The 21130-nt window shown below is 44.8% G+C and overlaps 1 protein-coding gene across 1 annotated transcript in view; it reads right to left on the bottom strand.

Moving 5' to 3' along the window:
- Window positions 1-21130, bottom strand: part of ATP2B4 (ATPase plasma membrane Ca2+ transporting 4) — a 243136-nt gene that overhangs the window by 41810 nt on the left and 180196 nt on the right. Inside the window, exons 14-16 of the mRNA XM_056560150.1 lie at window positions 5914-6001; window positions 5691-5797; window positions 4147-4338 (exon numbers count right to left, since the gene is read on the bottom strand). Coding sequence (XP_056416125.1) covers window positions 4147-4338; window positions 5691-5797; window positions 5914-6001 — 387 coding nt within the window. The remainder of the gene's footprint in view (window positions 1-4146; window positions 4339-5690; window positions 5798-5913; window positions 6002-21130) is intronic.

Genomic DNA, 21130 nt, shown 5'->3' with positions numbered 1-21130 from the left:
CAAGCATAATAAGTGACCAGGGCTGCAGTGACCTGTCTGGGGGGTCGGGTCTGTGTTCGGACACCGTGAGACCAAAAGAAAATTGAGCAGTCTCACCCGGTGTCTGTGTCCCTCGGATGTCCCTCAAAGCAGAGAAAAGGAGAGAGAGAGGGCTAACCTAAGGAGAAGGGGGGCAGGGCCAGCACCAGACTGAACCTCATTGGCGAAGATTTACCTACAGAGGTTGAGAATCCAGATAAAAGAGGCATAAATTCACACCCAGGAGGCCTCAAGGATAAGGGGCTCCCCAAGCAAGGACCCAGGCATTAAAGAAAGAACGAGGTTGGCGGGAAAGTGGAGAGGGGTGAGGGGGGATATATACTCCCCCTGTAAACAGCCATACTCAGCTAAGATGTCTTCAGGTATAGTCACTTGCATCACATCAGGCTGAGACAGCGGGACGAGCAGGGAAGATAGGGCGACCTGGACCCAAGGTACAACCCCAGGCGCTGGCTGTTGGCAGAAGGGGTTAACTGTGCATACTCTATGCCCCGTGCCCCTTAGCAGCATAGGGGGAAACAGGTAGCGCCATGCTCCTGAACCCCCACCTAAAAAAACAAGAAAATAAAAAGGAGAAAAGAACCTAAAACAGGCCCAAACTATAAAATAAAAGACCAGGTCTGGAGAGCTCCAGACCTCTGTCTGCCTCCTACTGACACTAAGCTAAAACCGATTAGCTGTGGTGCCTGTGGGCAGGTATATCCAGCTGGGAGGGGCCGACTTTTCTTGTAGCCTAATGTCATGCCTCTAAGACTTAACCTTTATTGATATAATCTAAAATAAGGAACTCTCCCCAAAACCATCAAAAGAAAAAACAACAAGTGGCAATAAGGGCCCAATGGGGCCCAATGGGAGTCCAAGTAACTTCATGAGGGTGATACAGTAAGGTATGATGATATACAAATATCCTCACTAGAAGGCGGGGGTATAGAAAAGGGATAGAAGGGAAGGGGTCCTAGGAAGGGTGATAAAGGCCCAGTGGTGTGATCGGCCACTACCTGCCACTCTCCCTGAGGTTGCCCTATTCTATACCTAATCCTAGGCGGAGTTGACACCCTGCTCCGGAACCTAGTCTGCACTTATGCCTATATGATAAGAAAAATAGGGGAGGGACAAACTGTCTCACTGGGGTACCCTTGTTTAGTCTCAGACATGGCCTTCAGCAGTTACCATCTATGTTGCTCCGCGTGAAACACGTTGGGACATCCCTATCCAGCATCTACAACTGATAAGTATAGATCTTATCTATATTCATGTTTGAGTCTGAATCTCCATATATTTTGTTGATGCCTCTGGCTCTGCGATATTTATTTATTGAATAGCCGTGACTTTATGTTTCGATCTGTGGGACCAGTACATTAACTATGGTTGCCATGAGGCTATTAGGCTATGCATGCATCTGCATTGGTTTGGAGAGCAATTTTGTGTATATACTACCTTGTGTACATTGTTTAATCATGTTTCTTAATGTACACCTATGCAGAGAGGTATAACATTGTTTATCATTTAGTATCTATAAACAGTATATAACTCAACATCTTGATATGGAGACAACACTATCATTATTGAACCTAGTCTGACCAAGCTATATATGTAGAGATACAGTCTGGCACCTCTATTCTTCTTTATCACCTCCTGGGTGAAGTCTCATTATTTTGGAGACATTCTGTGATTATTTTGTGACTTCCCTGTCCCTCTAGCTATCCAGGGGACCCCAGTGAGACAGTTAGTCCCTCCCCTATTTTTCTCATCTTAGGGCATATACAGAGGGGATCAAAAGTTTGGGCACCCCAGGTAAAAATTTGTATTAATGTGCATAAAGAAGCCAAGGAAAGATGGAAAAATGTCCAAAAGGCATCAAATTACAGATTAGACATTCTTATAATATGTCAACAAAAGTTAGATTTTATTTCCATCATTTACACTTTCAAAATAACAGAAAACCAAAGAATGGTGTCTGGAAAAGTTTGGGCACCCTGCAGAATTTATAGCATGCACTGCCCCTTTGCAAAGCTGAGACCTGCCAGTTTCATGGATTGTTCTCAATCATCATCTGGGAAGACCAGGTGATGTCAATCTCAAAGGTTTTAAATGCCCAGACTCATCTGACCTTGCCCCAACAATCAGCACCATGGGTTCTTCTAAGCAGTTGTCTAGAAATCTGAAACTGAAAATAGTTGACGCTCACAAAGCTGGAGAGGGCTATAAGAAGATAGCAAAACGTTTTCAGATGTCAATATCCTCTGTTCGGAATGTAATTAAGAAATGGCAGTCATCAGGAACAGTGGAAGTTAAAGCAAGATCTGGAAGACCAAGAAAAATATCAGACAGAACAGCTCGCAGGATTGTGAGAAAAACAAATCAAAACCCCCGTTTGACTGCACAATCCCTCCAGAAAGATCTGGCAGACACTGGAATTGTGGCACACTATTCCACTATAAAGAGATACTTGTACAAATATGTTCTTCATGGAAGAGTCATCAGAAGAAAACCTCTTCTTTGTCCTCACCACAAAAATCAGCGTTTGAACTTTGCAAATGAACATATAGACAAGCCTGATGCATTTTGGAAACAAGTTCTGTGGACCGATGAGGTTAAAATTTTACTTTTTGGCCGGAAGGAGCAAAGGTACGTTTGGAGAAGAAGGGGAACAGAATTTAATGAAAAGAACCTCTGTCCAACTGTTATGCATGGGGGTGGTTCAATCATGCTTTGGGGTTGTATTGCAGCCAGTGACACAGGGAACATCTCACGAGAAGAAGGAAAAATGGATTCAATAAAATGTCTTCAAATTTTGGATGCTAACTTGATGCTATCTGTGAAAAAGCTGAAGTTCAAGAGAGAATGGCTTCTACAAATGGATAATGATCCTAAACACACCTCGAAATCCATGGTGGATTACATCAAGAGGCGTAAACTGAAGGTTTTACTATGGCCTTCACAATCTCATGACCTAAACATAATTGAAAATCTATGGATAGACCTTAAAAGAGCAGTGTGTGACAGACAGCCCAGAAATCTCAAATAACTGGAAGACTTTTGTAAGGAAGAATGGGCAAAGATACCTCAAACAAGAATTGGAAGACTCTTGGCCGGCTACAAAAAGCGTTTACAAGCTGTGATACTTGCCAAAGGGGGCAGTACAAGATATAACTCTGCAGGGTGCCCAAACTTTTGCAGACACCATTTTTTTGTTTTCTGTTATTTTGAAAGTGTAAATGATGGAAATAAAATCTAATTTTTGTTGACATATTATAAGGATGTCTAATCTGTAATTTGATGCCTTTTGGAGATTTTTCCATCTTTCCTTGGCTTCTTTATGCACATTAATAAATTTTTTTACCTGGGGTGCCCAAACTTTTGATCCCCACTGTAGGCATAAATGCAGACTAGGTTCCGGAGCGGGGGCCGCCCGGAGCAGAGGGAGTCAACTCCACCTAGGATTAGGTATAGAATCGGACAACATCAGGGAGAGTGGCAGGTAATGACCAAACACACCACTGGGCCTTTATCACCCTTCCTAGGACCCCTCCCCTTCTATCACTTTCCTATACCCCCGCCTTCTAGTGAGGATATTTGTATATCATCATACCTTACCGTACTGTTTGGCTGGTAGGGATATTATTATGTTTTCTTTATGTGTTATCCTCATGATGTGACTTGGACTCCCATTGGGCCCTTATTGTCACTCCATGGTTCTTGTTGTGGTTTTTTCTTTTGATGGTTTTGGGGAGATTTCCCTATTTTAGCTTATATCAATAAAGGCTAAGTCTTAGTGTTTTGTTCGGTGACTCCCCATTTTTGTACACTAATAGTGATTGAGTTTTCGGTGAACTTTTTAGTTTCAAGCCTTCCAGTGGCAGTAGCATATTCCCACGGTTTCTGTGTCCCCCAATGGAGCTGATCGAGAAAAGTATTTTAGCAGTACAGGTGGCGCTGTAATTTAATGTCCGAGATACATAATATAAGACAACTATAGAATGTTTTTCTTTGTTTGTTCCACAAATCGTCACTGGCATAATAAAAAAAAAAAACATTTGAGAAAACACTTAAAAATATGTTGACACAACTGGATAGAAAACAAAGGATGAAAACATGCATTCTTACTTGAGTGATGCACGCTCCAGTGAATGCAACAATAACAGCAACCACATTAACAGTAAGCTGGAACTGAAGAAACTTGGAGATACTATCATAAACATTGCGGCCCCACATTACTGCCTTTACAATGCTGGTAAAGTTATCATCTGTCAGGATAATGTCTGATGCTTCCTTTGCAACATCTGTACCAGCTATACCCTATAAGAGAAAAATATGTCTAAGCATTAACATAATTTATTAGAATTAAAAGTTTATATTTCTACCTTTTACAGAAAAAAAGTAGTAAGGAGTGCCAATGCAAACTATAATGTTTGTTTATCATGGTTTAACCCCTTAAGGACACAGGGTTTTTCCGGTTTTGTACTTTTTAGTATTTTCCTCAACACCTTCTTAAAATCATAATGCTTTAAATTTTGCACATACAGACCCATGAGAGGCCTTCTTTTTGAACCACCAATTAATTGTACTTGATAATGACATCAATCATTTTACCACAAAATTTTCGGCAAAACCACCCAAAAAATATTTGTGGGGCAAAATTGGAAAAAAAAAACATTTTGTAACTTTTAGGGGCTTCCGATTCTATGCAGTGAACTTTTCAGTAAAAATGACACAATATCTTTATTCTGTAGGTCAATACGGTTACAAGGATACCTAATTTATATAGGTTTTATTTTATTTTACTACTTTAAAAAAAATAATAACTACATGCACCAAAATTAGTATGTGCAAAATTGTCATCTTCTGACCCCTATAACTTTTCTATTTTTCCATATACAGGGATGTATGAGGGCTATTTTTTTTGCACTGTGGCCTGAAGTTTTCATCTCTACCATTTTTGTTTTGATGGGACTTTTTGATCGCTTTTTATACATTTTTTTAGGGTATACAAAGTGACCAAAAATATGCAATTTTTGAATTTTTTTTTTACGTGTACGCCAATGACCGTGTGGTTTAATTAACATTATATTTTGATAGTTCGGACATTTATGAACACGGTGATACCACATGTTTATTTTTATTATGGTTGCATATTTTTTATATGGGAAAAGGAGGGTGATTCAAACATTTATTATCGAAGTTGTTAATGGGTGTTTTATTTTTTTTTACACTTTTAGTCCCCTTAGGGGACTTTTAGGAGGAATTAGTGGATTCCTCATACAGATCAATGTGGTTCCATAGAACCACATTGATCCGTGTGCTCTGCACTTGATTGATAAAGTCTGGTTAAACCAGGCTCTATCAATCTCAGAGCCGTGGACGAGCAGGAAGCAGAGGTAAGCCCTTTGGCGACCTCCACAGTGGATTGCCCCCCCACTGGACCACCAGGGATGGTTTAAATGTCCCTTTAGATGCCGCTGTCAACTTTGACAGCGGCGATCTAAAGGGTTAATAGCAGCCAGCGGCATTCGGCACATGTCAGCTATTAACGGAGGCCCTCAACTACAGGAATCAGCTGGGGGCCAGCCGGTATGGCGCGGGCTTGAGTCAGGAGCCCAGCGCCATACACCTCTTGACGCTGTAGGATGTAATATAAAATTCAAACATACCATAGCAAATCCCACGTCTGCTTTCTTTAAAGCTGGTCCATCATTAGTTCCATCACCTGTGACGGCTACCACTTGTCTTCGTTCTGTTACTGTGCTGTCAATAATACCTAGGATAGGCATACAATTAAACATTATTAGAAAAGAAAAAACTGAAGCAAAATAGTAGATGTGGAAAAGTGTTTGGCATTGTTAAAATCTAGACTGTTATAGCCTTATACGTTACCTTTTACCAGTGTATGCTTGTCTGTAGGAGATGATCGTGCCAGCACACGAAGCCTTGGCCAAACGTTGTCCAACTTTTCTTGTTCTACCTGAGAATAGTATGACAGATGGTTTTACAAAACAAAAGAAAAAACATGCAATATTACAACTACTACACCACAAGTATATATATTAAGAGGTTTTTGCTTATCTTGGGTGTAAAAAAAAAGTGGTGAATACGTGGTGAATTTTTTTTTTGTTCAGTAGTTTTCAAGCTTATGTAGTAATTTTGCTCTGTGTGCCATGGTTTACTATATTTAAAGGGTAGCTCCCACCATCCTATTTTTTTTTTCTGTCCCTGCCTATTGCCAATCTATCCCTAACCCCCTCCCTGCTTTTAACTTTTTATTTTTACTATATTAAAAATAACTTTTTTTCTGCCCAGTACTGATGCCTGCTGGGGGGGGGGGACTTCCGCCCTTAGTTCATCTACACAGGGTGCCTCCAGCTTTTTCACCACTACAACTCCCATCTTGCCTTGACATCTATTGGCTGTCAGGGCATGCCGGAAGTTATAGTATTGAAACAGCTGGAGGCACCCTGTGTAGATAAACTATTAGTTAGCTACAAGCGGCGTTGCGGCGCTAGCCCGTTCCTTCCGTCAAATCCCCCCCGCGCCATGCCCCGTTCCCTCATTACACTTAGTTACTGCAGAGTCCGGTAGCGGGCGTTCAGGGACAGCGGCGGCAATGAGGCGGCGGCGATGTGCGGGAGTGGCGGCCAATGTGCTCGCTCCCGCCTGTCTGATTGACAGACAGGGAGCGAGTGCAGCCCAACTGAAAAAGGACTGATTGCCAGGCCAAAATCTGTCCTTTTTCAGGCGTGACGTCACGCCGGGCTGCAGCCGGCCACTAGGAGGGTGACCCCTAGTGGCCGGTTTTTTAATGTAAATGAAACCATTTTAATGAAAAAAATTATAATAAAAGTATATTAGAGATATGTTGTAGTACATAAGTACTACAACATATCAAAAAATAAAGATGGTGACAGTGCCCATTTAAATCATGGAGGAGAGGTTTCTAATTTACATGTGTTTTAGTAACATTGATCATTTGCAAATTTTTTTTTAAAAGTCCCAAATTTAGACCAGGCACAGTTTATACGCACTCAAACCAAAAGGTAACATAGTTCATAATGTTGAAAAAAACTTTATCCCTATTGTGTTCCTAATGAGTCGATCCAGAGGAAGGCAAAAAACCCTTATGAGGCAGATGTCAACTGTCCAATACTAGGGGAAAAAAAATTCTTCCCGACACCAAATATACCAGAAACCCTATAAATCTAATACCCATACCCTGTAATATTCTTACTCTCTAGAAATGCATCCAGGCCCCTATTGAAATCTTAACCACCATTCCACTTCCTCTTGGAGAGAGTTCCATAGTCTCACTGCTTTTACAGTAAAGAACCCCCGTCTGTGCTGGTGTATAAACCTTCTTTCCTCTAGACGAAGAGAATGCCCCCCATGTTATACATATAGGCCCAGGTTTATCAAAGTTTGTAGAGCTTAATTTACAGTGAATTTGGTGCAGGTTTGGCGCAACTCTGCAACTTTTTCTTTGTTTACATCCCACCGCTCATCTTGACATCTTGCTCATGTAGACGTTTTTTCACTATTCACCTTCCAGTGCACCCTGATTTATCAACTGCGACTGTCGCAGATCTAGGCGCATCTGATTAAAAAGCTCCAGGAATCCACACCAGCTTGAACCTTGATTATGTTTCTGCTTTTCTGACTACATGATCAGGGATCACACTGATTTACACCCCACCTTGTCTCCCACCCGCCCGCGCCGCACATCTCCCATTTGTATGCTACCTGTTGCAAGACTAAAACTCCCAGCATGCCCTTACAATGAGGGCATGATGGGAGTTGTAGTCTTGTAGCCGGCAGGAGATGTGCAGCGTGGGCAGGTAGGAGACAAGGGGGGGGGGGGGGATGTAAATCAGTGCTCCTGTCATTAAGTGAGGGTAGCAGGGATATAATCAGATGGAGCCGGTGGTGCTGCAGAGTGATGCCAGCCCGGGCTCCTTTAACATACCTCAGTGCCGCAGAGTTTTTGGGCTCCCTAATGTAATTTCACATTCCCCGCTGGGTCCCGTGAGTGGCCGGGACCCTGCAGCCAATCACGGGACCCGGCGGGAAATTTGATCTTACAGTAGGGACTAAAACTCTGCGGCTCCATTATATGTTAAAAGGAGTCCGGGGTAGCATCACTCTCCAGCCACCCGGGACTCCTGCAGACGGGCTGGGAGATGTGCACGAGCTGTCCCTGCCATCCCTCAGTGTTGCGGTACATACTGAGGGATGGCAAGGACGGCTCCTGCACGTCTCCCGGCCCAGCTGCGGGAGTCCCGGGTGGCTGCAGTGTTATGTCAGCCCGGCCTCCCTTTGCTACGGCGCCGCAGAGTTTACGGTCATTTCAAATATGAAATTACAGTGATTTTCTGATCACCACCGGCCAGGGAGCAGAGCGCATTACCACCCACTTCCCTGGCTTGCACGACTACAACAACAAGCGTGTTCTTACAGTAAGGACATGCTGGGAGTTGTAGTTGTGCTGCGGGTGACAAGCTTGTAAGGACATGCTGGGAGTTGGGGGGGCAGTAGGTGACAGGCTCGTCAATCGCCCACACATCTCCTGCACCACATGACTACAACTTCCAGCATGTCCTTACTGTAAGGGCATGCTGGGAGTTTTAGTCGTGCGGCATGGGAGATGCGCGGGCGGGTGACAATAAATGTATTAACCTATTTTTCTTGTTTTTTTTCTCATTTCAGATTCATGTATCCTGTGGACTACTTCGGATTCGGTGGACTGTGTCGATGATCAGCTTTTTTTTTTTCTTTCTGTTTAATGTTAATAAAATGGTTAACGAGGACTTTTGGGGGAGTGTTTGTTTTTTTGAATAACATTTTTTTTTAAACGTGTGTTTTTTTTTAATTTACTTGACAGGCTTAGTAGTGGAGGCTGTCTTATAGACGGAGTCCATTACTAATCCAGAGCTTAGGGTTAGCCCCAATTACAGCTAGCGCTAACCCCCAATTATTACACCGGTACCCACCGCCCTAGGAGTGCCAGGAAGAGCCAGTACCAAAAGGCCTGGAGCTTCAAAAATGGCACTGCTGGGCCTAGGCGGTAACAGGATGGCGTTATTTAGTTGGGGAGGGCAAGTAACAATGGTCCTGGCCCACCCTGGTATCGTCAGGCGGTTGCTGCTTGGTTGGTATTTCGCTGAAAATAAAAATAGGGGGGACCTTATGCAGTTTTTTGTTTTTTTTATTTAATTATTTATGCAAAAAAATAAATACATTTTAAAAAAAGCATAAGGTTCCCCCTATTTTTATTCTCAGCCAAATACCAACCAAACAGCAACAAACAGCCTGACTCTACCAGGGTGGGCGAGGACCATTGTTACTGGCCCTCCCCAGCCAAAATAATGCCACCCTGTTACCGCCTATGCCCAGGAGCATCATTTTTGATGCTCTGGGCCTGTTGGTACTGGCTATTCCCAGCACCCCTGGGGCGGTGGGTACCAGGGTAATAATTGGGGGTAAGCACTAGCTGTTTTGTGGCAAACACTAAGCCCTTGCTTAGTAATGGACTCCCCAAAAGCCCTTGTTAACCATTTAACATAAAAAAAACATAAAAAAAAAAAACACTAGTCACCATAGTCCTCAGAATCTAAAGTAATCCACAGGATACACAGATCTGAAATGAGAATTTAGAAAAAAAAAAATAAAAAATTATGAGTCAGTACATTTAGGGGAAAAAAAGTGGTAAAAAAAATTTAATAAACACACACACACGCACACACACACATATATATATATATATATATATCTCTATATAATTTTTTTCAATGCTATGGGCACTCAATAAATCCAAACACATGCTGTAGCTACAGAACATACTGCAGAGTGTGCCTTTTCTTGACATAATAGTGGTTATTACCATTAGATATAGCAATAAAAGTAATTTCTAGTGTTCAGCAAGGGTTCCTACAAGGCTACAACACTTTGATTGTCCCTAGGATATGTCAAAAGTATTCTATAATAGGTACACTTTAACCCCTTGGGGACCGAGCCCATTTTGACCTTACATGGGCAGTCAAATACAAAAACTTTTGATATGTTGTAAAGCATGCAAAACCAATATGTTTTCCAAATGCTTTCATTAGAAAAGTTCCAGTATTTCATATTGAAAAAGCCAGTCAAACAACTGCCCCTCTGCCTGCTTGGACACATACTAGGCCTGCTGTGTCCATGCATCATCACCTATGTCATGGATACACTTCCTTGATTGACAGCTGTGAGCGCAGGGCTCACAGCTGGAGGAAAAATCCTCCCACTGTCAGCTTGTGTCCCGCTACTGTCAGTGAGGACAAGCTGGGAGTTGTAGTTTTGCTAATGGTAGGGGAGATGTGGGCAGACAGCATACTGAGAGAGGGGGCGGAGACCTGCACAGTGAGGCCACGCCCCCTCCCGTTGAGAGGAATTCAGACTAGTGAGCTAAATTAAAAGTGTAATAAAAAAATATATTGAAAATAATGTTTTTTTGTTGGATCTGACAGGCACACTTTAAGGACCAGAGCATTTTTTTTGCATTTCTGACCACTGTCACTTTAAGCATTCATAACTCTGGAATGCTTTTACTTATGAATTTGATTCCGAGATTTTTTTTCTACTTTAACATTAAAATTTTAAAATGTTGCCTTTTTTTTACTTTCTAGCTCTCTGCTTGTGAGGAAGATAGACATACCAAATAAATTATATATTGAATCACATATACAATATGTCTACTTTATGTTTGCATCATAAAGTTGACATGTTTATACTTTCGGAAGACATCAGAGGGCTTCAAAGTTCAGCAGCAATTTTCCAATTTTTCCCAACATTTTCAAAATCTGAGTTTTTCAGGGACCAGTTCAGCTTTGAAGTGGATTTGAGGGGCCTTCATATTAGAAATACCCCATAAATTACACCATTATAAAAACTGCACCCCTCAACGTATTAAAAATGACATTCAGAAAGTTTGTTAACCCTTTAGGTGTTTCACAGGAATAGCAGCAAAATGAAAGAAAATTCAAAATCAAAATTTTTTACACTAACAAGTTCTTGTAGACCCAGTTTTTGAATTAAAAGGAGAAAAAGCCCCCCAAAATGTGTAACCCAATTTCTCTTGAGTAATAAAATACCTCATATGTGAACGTAAAGTGCTCTGTGGGTGCACTAGAGGGCTCAGAAGCGAAGGAGCGACAATGGGATTTTGGAAAGTGAATTTTACTGAAATGGTTTTTGGGGGCATGTCGCATTTAGGAAACCCCTATGGTGCCATAACAGCAAAAAAAAAACAACACACATGGCATACGATTTTTTTGGAACTACACCCCTCATGGAACGTAAAAAGTTGTACAGCGAGCCTAAACACCACACAAGTGTTTGATGACTTTTCGGTAAAGTCGGATATGTAAATGAAAATACGTTTTTTTTCACTAAAATGCAGGTTTTTCACCAAATAGGAGAAAAAGCCCCCCAAAAGTTGTTACCCCATTTCTTCCGAGTATGGAAATACCCCATGTGTGGACGTAAAGTGCTTTGCGAGCGCACTAAATTGTGCTGGGCGATTTACCGGTTCATACAGAATACCGTTTTTTTAATTCTGTACGATATGAATTTTTCCTATACTGCAATACCGGTCGGGCCCCCCCCCCCCCCCCCTTCAAATGCTCCCCCCCCGTCCTCCTGTGAGCCACAGGCGCTTAAATGAATTGTTTTGGGCCGCGGAGCTGGAAAGGATTAAAAGGAGTACTCTAGTGCAGAGTATTCCTGCTCCGTCCTGCCCGGGCTGCAAAATAAATGAAAATGAACCACCACTCACCTCTCTTGGTTCCCGCGGAGGGCCACTACAGCTGATCGGTCCTCCGGTCCATCTCCTTCATAGTTCTGGGTGTAACGAAGCGTCACATGGCGCTCAGCCTATCGCCGGCCGCCGCGATGTTCTGCCTCGGCCGACGATAGGCCGAGCGCCATGTTACACCCAGAAGTATGAAGGAGATGGATCGGAGGACAGATCAGCTGTAGTGACGCTCCGCGGGAACCCAGGAAGGTGAGTGATGGTTCATTTTCATTTATTTTGCAGCCCGGGCAGGATGGAGCAGGAATACTCTGCACTAGAGTACTCCTTTTATAAAGGACATCTGTACTGATTAATTTTACATAGTCCTGTGCCCGGGATGCAAAAATAAACTAAATAAACTTTGACTCACCTTCCTACGTTCCTCCATTGCTCCGGTATCGGCCTCACTATTCTTCGCTGCTATCTTCATGCTGCTTCTTGCGGACGGGAACGTCACAGAGCGGTCAGCGTATCACCGTCCGCAATGATGTCCCGCCTCGGCAGGTGATAGGCTGAGCACACTGTCATGTAAGGAGTCGGCCAGCTACTTACATGACAGTGCTCTTAACCTATCATGTCATGTAAGAAGCCGGCTGGCTCCTTACATGACAGTGTGCTCAGCCTATCACCGGCTGAGGCGGGACATGGCTGCGACGGTGATACGCTGATCGCTCTGTGACGTTCCCGTGCCCAGGAAGCAGCATAAAGATTGCAGCGGAGAACAGTGAGGTCGATACCGGAGCAATGCGGGGGAACGTAGGGAAACGAGTCAAAGTTTATTTTGTTTATTTTTGCAGCCCGGGCACAGGAATATGTAAAATAAATCAGTACAGATGTCCTTTATTAATCATTTCCAGCACCACGGCACGCAACAGGAGGACAGATGGAGCAGCGCCCGCGGGTCACATATGATTAGTTCCCCAGCGCGGGTGGGGAAAAATTGTTAAAGGGGTACTCCTAGACATCTCCAAAGGATAGAGGATAAGATGTCAGATCGCTGCGGCACCCCGCTATCATTACAGCACAGAGCGAGTTCGCTCTGCACGTAATGACGGGCAATACAGGGGATAGGGGATAAGGTGTCTAGGGGCGGAGTACCCCTTTAAAAACTGCGGAACCACCATAACTTACAAAAATACCGTGATATGGTATGATTTTTGGTCATACCGCCCAGCACTATCACTACAATGCTCAGAAGAGAAGGAGCCACATTTGGCTTTTTGAAAGGAAGTTTTGCTGAAATGGTTTTTGGGGGGCATGTCGCATTTAGGAAGCCCCTATGGTGCCAGAACAGCAAAAAACCTCCACATGGCATAATATTTTGGAAACTACACCCCTCAAGGAATGTAACAAGGGGTACAGTGAGCCTTAACACCCCACATGTGTTTGACGACTTTTCGTTAAAATCGGATGTGTAAATGAAAGAAACATTTTTTTTTCACTAAAATGCTGTTTTTCCCCCAAATTTACAATTTTTACAAGAGGTACCGTATATACTCGAGTATAAGCCGACCCGAGTATAAGCCGAGACCCCTAATTTCAACCCAAAATCCCAGGAAAAGTTATTGACTCGAGTATAAGCCTAGGGTGGGAAATACCTCATCCCCCCCTGTCATCATCCAGACCCATCATTAACATCCTCATCATCATCCCCTTGTCATCATCCCACACATCCCCCCTTCATCATCCCCTTATCATCCCACACATCCCCCTTCATCATCCCCTTGTCATCATCCCACACATCCCCCCTTCATCATCCCCTTATCATCCCGCACATCCCCCCTTCATCATCCCCTTATCATCCCACACATCCCCCCTTCATCATCCCCTTATCATCCCGCACATCCCCCCTTCATCATCCCCTTATCATCCCACACATCCCCCCTTCATCATCCCCTTGTAATCATCCCCACCCCCCTTCATCATCCCCACACCCCCCCTTCATCATCCTCTTCTCATCATTCGCCCTCAGTGGTCTTCAACCTGCGGACCTCCAGAGGTTTCAAAACTACAACTCCCAGCAAGCCCGGGCAGCCATCGGCTGTCCGGGCTTGCTGGGAGTTGTAGTTTTGAAACCTCCGGAGGTCCGCAGGTTGAAGACCACTGCGGCCTTCAACATCATCCAGCCCCCCTCTCACCCCCTTTAGTTCTGAGTACTCACCTCCGCTCGGCGCTGGTCCGGTCCTGCAGGGCTGTCCGGTGAGGAGGTGGTCCGGTGAGGAGGTGGTCCGGGCTGCTATCTTCACCGGGGGCGCCTCTTCTCCGCGCTTCCGGCCCGGAATAGATGCGTTGCCTTGACAATGACGCAAATGACGCACCTCTGCGTCGTTGTCACGGCAACGTGACTATTCTGAGGCCGGGCCCGAAGCGCTTAGAAGAGGCCTCCCCGGTGAAGATAGCAGCCCGGAACCACTATCCCACCGGACCACCTCCTCACCGGACAGTCCTGCAGGACCGGACCAGCGCCGAGCGGAGGTGAGTACTCAGAACTAAAGGGGGTGAGAGGGGGCTGGATGATGTTGAAGGCCGCAGTGGTCTTCAACCTGCGGACCTCCGGAGGTTTCAAAACTACAACTCCCAGCAAGCCCGGACAGCCGATGGCTGCCCGGGCTTGCTGGGAGTTGTAGTTTTGAAACCTCTGGAGGTCCGCAGGTTGAAGACCACTGCGGGTGGGGGAGTTCACTCGAGTATAAGCCGAGGGGGGTGTTTTCAGCACGAAAAATCGTGCTGAAAAACTCGGCTTATACTCGAGTATATACGGTAATAGGAGAAAATGCCCCAAAAAATTTGTAACCCCATTTCTTCTGAATATGGAAATACCCCATGTGTGAACGTCAAGTGCACTACAGGCGAACCTACAATGCTCAGAAGAGAAGGAGCCACATTTGGCTTTTGGAAAGCAAATTTTGCTGAAATGGATTTTGGGGGGCATGTCGCATTTAAGAAGCCCTTATGGTGCGAGAACAGGAAAAAAAGCCCCACATGGCACACTATTTGGGAAACAACACCCCTCAGGGCACGTAAAAAGGGGTACAGTGAGCCTTAACACACGACAGGTATTTGACAAATTTTCCCTTAATTTGGACGTGAAAATGAATAATTTTATTCTTTTTCACTTAAATGCGGGTGTTACCCCAAATTTTTCATTTTCACAAGAGGTGATAAGAGAAAAAGCCTCCCAAAATTTTAACCCCATTTCTTCTGAGTATGGAAATACTCCATAGGTGGACGTAAAGTGCTCTGCGGGAGAACTACAATGCTCAAAAGAGAAGGAGCGCCATTGGGCTTTTGGAGAGAGAATTTGTTTGGAATGGAAGGGGGGGGCCATGTGCGTTTACAAAGCTCCCATGGTGTCAGAACAGTGGACCCCCTCCCCCGCATGTGACCCCATTATGGAAACTACACCCTTCACTGAATGTAATAAGGGTTGCAACTTATTACGGACAACTGTTCTAAAAAATCTGTCGGACACCTGTGGGTATAAATGCTCACTGCACACCTTATTAAATTCTGTGAGGGGTGCAGTTTCCAAAATGGGGTCACATGGGGGGAGGGGTGGGGACCACTGTTCTGGCACCATGGGGGCTTTGTAAACGCACATGGCCTTCAATTCCAGACCCAATGGCGCACCTTCTCTTCTGAGCATTGCAGTTCGCCCACAGAGCACTTGACATTCACACATGGGGTATTTATATACTCAGAAGAAATGGTGTTACAAATTGTGGGCTACTTTTTTCCTATTACCCCTTGTGAAAATGAAAAATTTTGGATAACACCAGCATTTTAGTGAAAAAAATACACATTTCTCATTTTCACGTCAAACTTTAACGAAAATTCTTCAAACACCTGCGGGGTGTTAAGGCTCACTATACCCCTTGTTATGTCCCTGTCCGTGAGTGGTGTAGTTTCCAAAATGGGGTCACATGTGTTTTATTTTTTATTATTATTTATTTATTTATTGTATTTATTTTTTTATGTGTTTATGTCAGAACCACTGTAATGATCAGCCACTCCTGTGCAAATCACCTCAAATGTACATGTTGCGCCCGCAGAGCATTTTATGTCCACATATGGGGTATTTCCTACTCAGAAGAAATTGCATTACAAATTTTGGGGGTCTTTTTTCCCTTTTACCTCTTGTGAAAATGAAAAGTATGGGGCAACACCAGCATGTTAGTGTAAAAATTTTTTTTACAATAACATGCTGGAGTAGACCCCAACTTTACCTTTTCATAAGGGGTAAAAGGAGAAAAATTCCCCCCAAATTTGTTAGGCAATTTCTCCCGAGTACGGAAATACCCCATATGTGGCTCTAAACTGTTGCCTTGAAATATGACAGGGCTCTGAAGTGAGAGAGCAACATGCGCATTTGGGGCCTAAATAAGGGATTTGCAAAGGGACGGACCCGGCTGCAAGAATTAGACTTGCCTCCGATACAAAAATTACCCTACGGCATGGTTTCCCAAACAGGGTGCTTCCAGCTGCTTCAAAACTCCCAGCATGCCTGAACAGTCAATGGCTGTCCAGCAATACTGGGAGTTGTTTTGCAACAGCTGGTGGATCAGTTTTGAAAAGTGTTATACAAGACATTTTTTTTTTATATTTGGGGGGGAGGGGGGGCTAAATGTGTAGGAGTATGTGTATATGTAGGGTTTAACTTTTTATTTTGTGTTAATGTAGTGTAGTGTTTTTAGTGTACATTCACACAAGTGGGGGTTTACAGCGAGTCCTGCTGGGAGTTTGAGCTGCGGTGGAAAAATTTGCTGCATCTCAAACCTGCAGCGAAAAACTCACTATAAACCCGCCCATGTGAATGCATTCTGTACATTCACATGGGGGGGCATACCTCCAGCTGTTGCAAAACTACAACTCCCAGCATGCCCTTTGGCTGTCTGTGCATGCTGGGGGTTGTAGTTATGCAACAGCTGGAGGCACACTGGTTGCAAAACACAGAGTTTGTTACTTACCTCACAGCCAAAGGGCATGCTGGAAGTGTTAGTAGTATGCCTCAAGCTATTGCATAACTAAAAGTCCCAGAATGCACTTCAACTGTTACTGCATGCAACAACGACAACTCGCAGCATGCAGTAAAAGCTGAAGGGCATGCTGGGACTTGTAGTTATGCAACAGCTTGAGGCATACTACTAAAACTTCCAGCATGCCCTTTGGCTGTCCGTGCATGCTGGGAGTTGTAGTTATGCAACAGCTGGAGGCACACTGGTTGCAAAACACTGAGTTTGTTACTAAGCTTCGTGTTTCCCAAACCAGTGTGCCTCCAGTTGTTGCAAAACTACAGCTCCCAGCATGCTCAGACAGCCAAAGGACATGTTGGGAGTTGTAGTTATGCAACAACTGGAGGAGAACAGTTTGGAGACCACTGTGCAGTGGTGTCCAAACTGTAGCCCTCCAGATGTTGCAAAACTTCAACGCCAAGCATGCCCAGACTGTCCAGGCATGCTGACATGCTTAAGGGCCAGATGTTACAGAACTACAACTCCCAGCCCGCCCAGACAGCCTTTGGCTGTCACTTCCCACTGATCTTCACTGCTGCCTCCGCCGCCGCCTCCTTACTGCAGCCGGACCTGCCACTGCCTGTCGCTGGTCCCTCGCCACTCTGGCACCCGCAGCCATCTTCGCCCCACTCTGCCCGGACATCCAGGGCCGGGGAGAGCAGGGATTTCAACTTTAACCTGCCCCCAACTGTCATTGGTCGGTCAGTCCTAACAGACCAATGGCAGGGGATAGGAGGAGGCAACCCTGCCACCTCGCTTCTATTCTTCAGGATGGTGGGAGCTGTCTCTGATCATTTCCTATTTACCGGGCTATCGGGTCATCAGAGACCCGATCAGCCCTGAATCACCGCAAATCGTCGATCTGAATTGATTGGGGGGGGGGGGGGGTTGCCTGCTGATCTTAGTCTTTAATCACCAGGGCGCAAGGGCGTATCTGTACGCCCTTGGTACCCAAGATGTTAAGGGTACGTACACACATACAGAATCCTGCGCAGATTTGATGTGCAGGATTTGTAACTGCTGATTAGAAGCTGTGTTCAGTCATTTAGTTTACATTGACATCTGCAACAGAAAATCCTGCGCATCAAATCTGGGTTTGTGTGACCATACCCTAAAGGGAAAGAAAATCTTTACCGTATATGGCAATCCAATCAACACACAAAAAACATTTCTATAAATTTCCATAAGAATTGACTTTGTTTCGTTTGTAGGCCTTTACTTCTTAAAGTAGACTATTCTCATCTCCATGGAGCATCCATTGCAGATTTTTATAGAACTAGCTTACTTTTAAAGGCATAAATTTTGGAGCCATTCTTCCAAACGTCAATGAAGTGAAAAACTGTGCTGCCAAGAATCTAAACCCCAGAATATGACTTAGAGGGGTACTCCGCTGCTAAACATGTTATCTCCTATACAAAGGATAGGGGATAACAGGTCTGATCCTCGGGGTCCGGTCGCTGGGTACCCCCGCCATCTCTGCCGCAGTACCGCCATGAACACAACCGCCATGCCCTCTCCATTCATGTCTATGGGAGGAGGCGTGATTGACTGTGAGAATGCCCTCTTGTCATGGTTACTGGCCTAGGTATAAGAAGATAACTAGAAAGATCTGTCCATTCATATATTTGTACATTGTGATCAAATCGTGCCTCCCCCCACCATCATTTCCCCTGTCTCATCATCCCCCACCCTTTCTCATCATCCTCCCATCATTTCCCCCTCCCTCATCATCCCCCACCCTGTCTCATCATGTCCCCCCATCATCCCCCCACCCTGTCTCATCATCCCCCCCATCATGTTCCTCCTATGCTATTCTTCCCCTCCCTCATCATTCCCCCTTTTCCCTGCTTTTCATAGTTTTTTTTATTTTCCTTACCTGGCTGCGCTTCGGCTGTCTTGCGGGCTGCGGTCAGTGAAGCAGATGAATTACGTCCTCTGCCGGCTTCTCTGCGCGACATCAGTGACGTCACTTTTCATATCCTGCAACCGCCACTAGTCAGAGTTCGGAGTGCGGCGACTACAGGAAATGAAAAGTGACGTCACTGATGCCGCGCAGAGAAGCCGGGAGAGGACGTCATTCTTCTGCTTCACTGATCACACAGCCTGCAAGACCCCCTGCCTGACCTGGCCTGCCAAAGCGCAGCCAGGTAAGGAAAATAAGAAAAAACTATAAAAAGCAGGGAAAAGGGGGAATGATGAGGGAGGGGGGAGGTAAGAAAAATTTAAAGTAAAACTGTCACTTGTTTTCTCCCGCACTATCCACTGTACCCGACACTGACGTCAGCGCCACTTATGAATATTCATCCCCCCTCCCCCCAATTAGGAGCAGCAAAGGGAGGGGGATGAATATTCATAAGCGGCGCTAACGTCAGTGCCAGATAAGCGCCGAAGCCCCGCCCGTGCCAGTTACAGGAAGATTTCAACAGATAATAAAACTACAATTGCGGGAGAACAGCGGCGCAGATCCGGACAAGGTAGGGATCATTTTAATCAGTGTCTCCTGCACTATCCACCAGTACATGTGGATAGTGCCGAAGAAAACAAGTGACAGTTTTACTTTAAAGCAGAGCGGGGAGGAGACGCCGTTGGTCACTGATTTAAAGTGGCCGCGGCCGTGCTGCTAATACTTAACAAGCTGCTGCTGCTTTAAATCAGTGACCAGAAGATTTATCGGCGTATAACACACAGGCAGGCGACATTAACTTTTACAAGTTACATAGTTAGTACAGCTAAAAAACAGACATGCAATATCCTCCAGCATGACCAGTTTGGCGGTGGGTCAGTAATGGTGTGGGGTGGCATTTCTTTGGGGGGCTGCACAGCCCTCCATGTGCTTTCCAGAGGTAGCCTGACTTACATTATGTACCGAGATGAGATCCGCAGACCCCCTGTGAGACCATATGCTGGTGCGGTTGGCTAGGGGTTCCTCCTAATGCAAGACAATGCTAGACCTCATGTGGCTGGAGTGTGTCAGCAGTTCCTGCAAGAGGAAGACATTGATACTATGAACTGGCCCGTCCGTTCCCCAGACCTGAATCAGATTGAGCACACCTGGGACATCATGCTTCCAGGAATTGGCCGATGCTTAAGTCCAGGTCTGGGAGGACATCCCTCAGGAGACATCCGCCACCTCATCAGGAGCCAGGTGTTGTAGGGAGGTCGTACGGCACATGGAGGCCACACACACTACTGACCCTCATTTTGACTTGTTTTAACCCCTAAAGGACTCAGCCCATTTGGGCCTTAAGGACGTTTTCTCCTCCTGTATATAAGAAGGACATGGCTGAACTGGAGAGGGTGCAGAGGAGGGCCACAAAGGGTAATAATACAGAACATAAAAAGAAAAGAAAGCACACGGAGCGCCACATAGGGTAATATCGTCAAATCACAGAGAAATATAAATCCAAATCATATAGCCACAGGCTGCTCACCTAGAGTGATTGTCGGAAAGCCACAACACCAATACAAGCACATCATTCCCACTGAGGGGAGGTCGGAGTCCAAGAATATGCAGCACCGAGTCACATTAGTACATTCACAACAGTGGATTTATATGAACACAGATAAAAATGAAAAAAATGGTGCAGCGACCCAACAATACAGGCCAGATAAAATAACAAACTAGAAATTTTTTGTCCAACATGAATGCGTTTTATGAGACAATGCTCTCGTTAATCCGAGGAAGGAGAGTATTGTCCCTGAAAATGTGTACATGCTGGTCAAAAAAATGTCATGCTTGTTATATTATCTGGTGTGTATTGTAGGGTCCTGACATCTTTTGTGCAATTTTGAAATGCCCTTTTTTACTTACTAGTCTAGTCTACTAAAAGAATTTCCCCTCCATTGTGCACGGGGTGCAAAAAAAAGAAAGAAAAAAAGTAAAGAAACTTTAACTCCCCATCCAGGGTTCCCCCGTAGCACCACTACAGCTGTTCGATCCTCTGGTCCAGTCTTCTTCCATGTGCACATATCATCACACTGCGCTCAGCCTTGGCTGGTGGTAGGCTGAGCGCAGGGTAACGATCCGTGAACAGGGAAGAAGGATGACCGGACCGGAGGACCAAACAGCTGTAGCCGCTCTACAGAGGAAGGAGAGAAAGTTTATTTTCTTTTTTTTTTTTGCAGCCCGGGCACAACAGAGTGGAAATTCTTTTCAGTACACTACTTCTTTAATGGTATGGGAGGATAACAGTACCAAGACAGGTTATCAAGCTTGGGGTTATTTAGTTTAAAGGAAAGACGTCTTAGGGGTGATTTAATCACAATG

The sequence above is a fragment of the Hyla sarda genome, chromosome 2, assembly GCF_029499605.1.
Source record: "Hyla sarda isolate aHylSar1 chromosome 2, aHylSar1.hap1, whole genome shotgun sequence".
Classification (NCBI taxonomy): domain Eukaryota; kingdom Metazoa; phylum Chordata; class Amphibia; order Anura; family Hylidae; genus Hyla; species Hyla sarda.
Note: the sequence above shows the minus strand (reverse complement) of the source record. Positions and strands in the feature narration are given on the sequence as shown.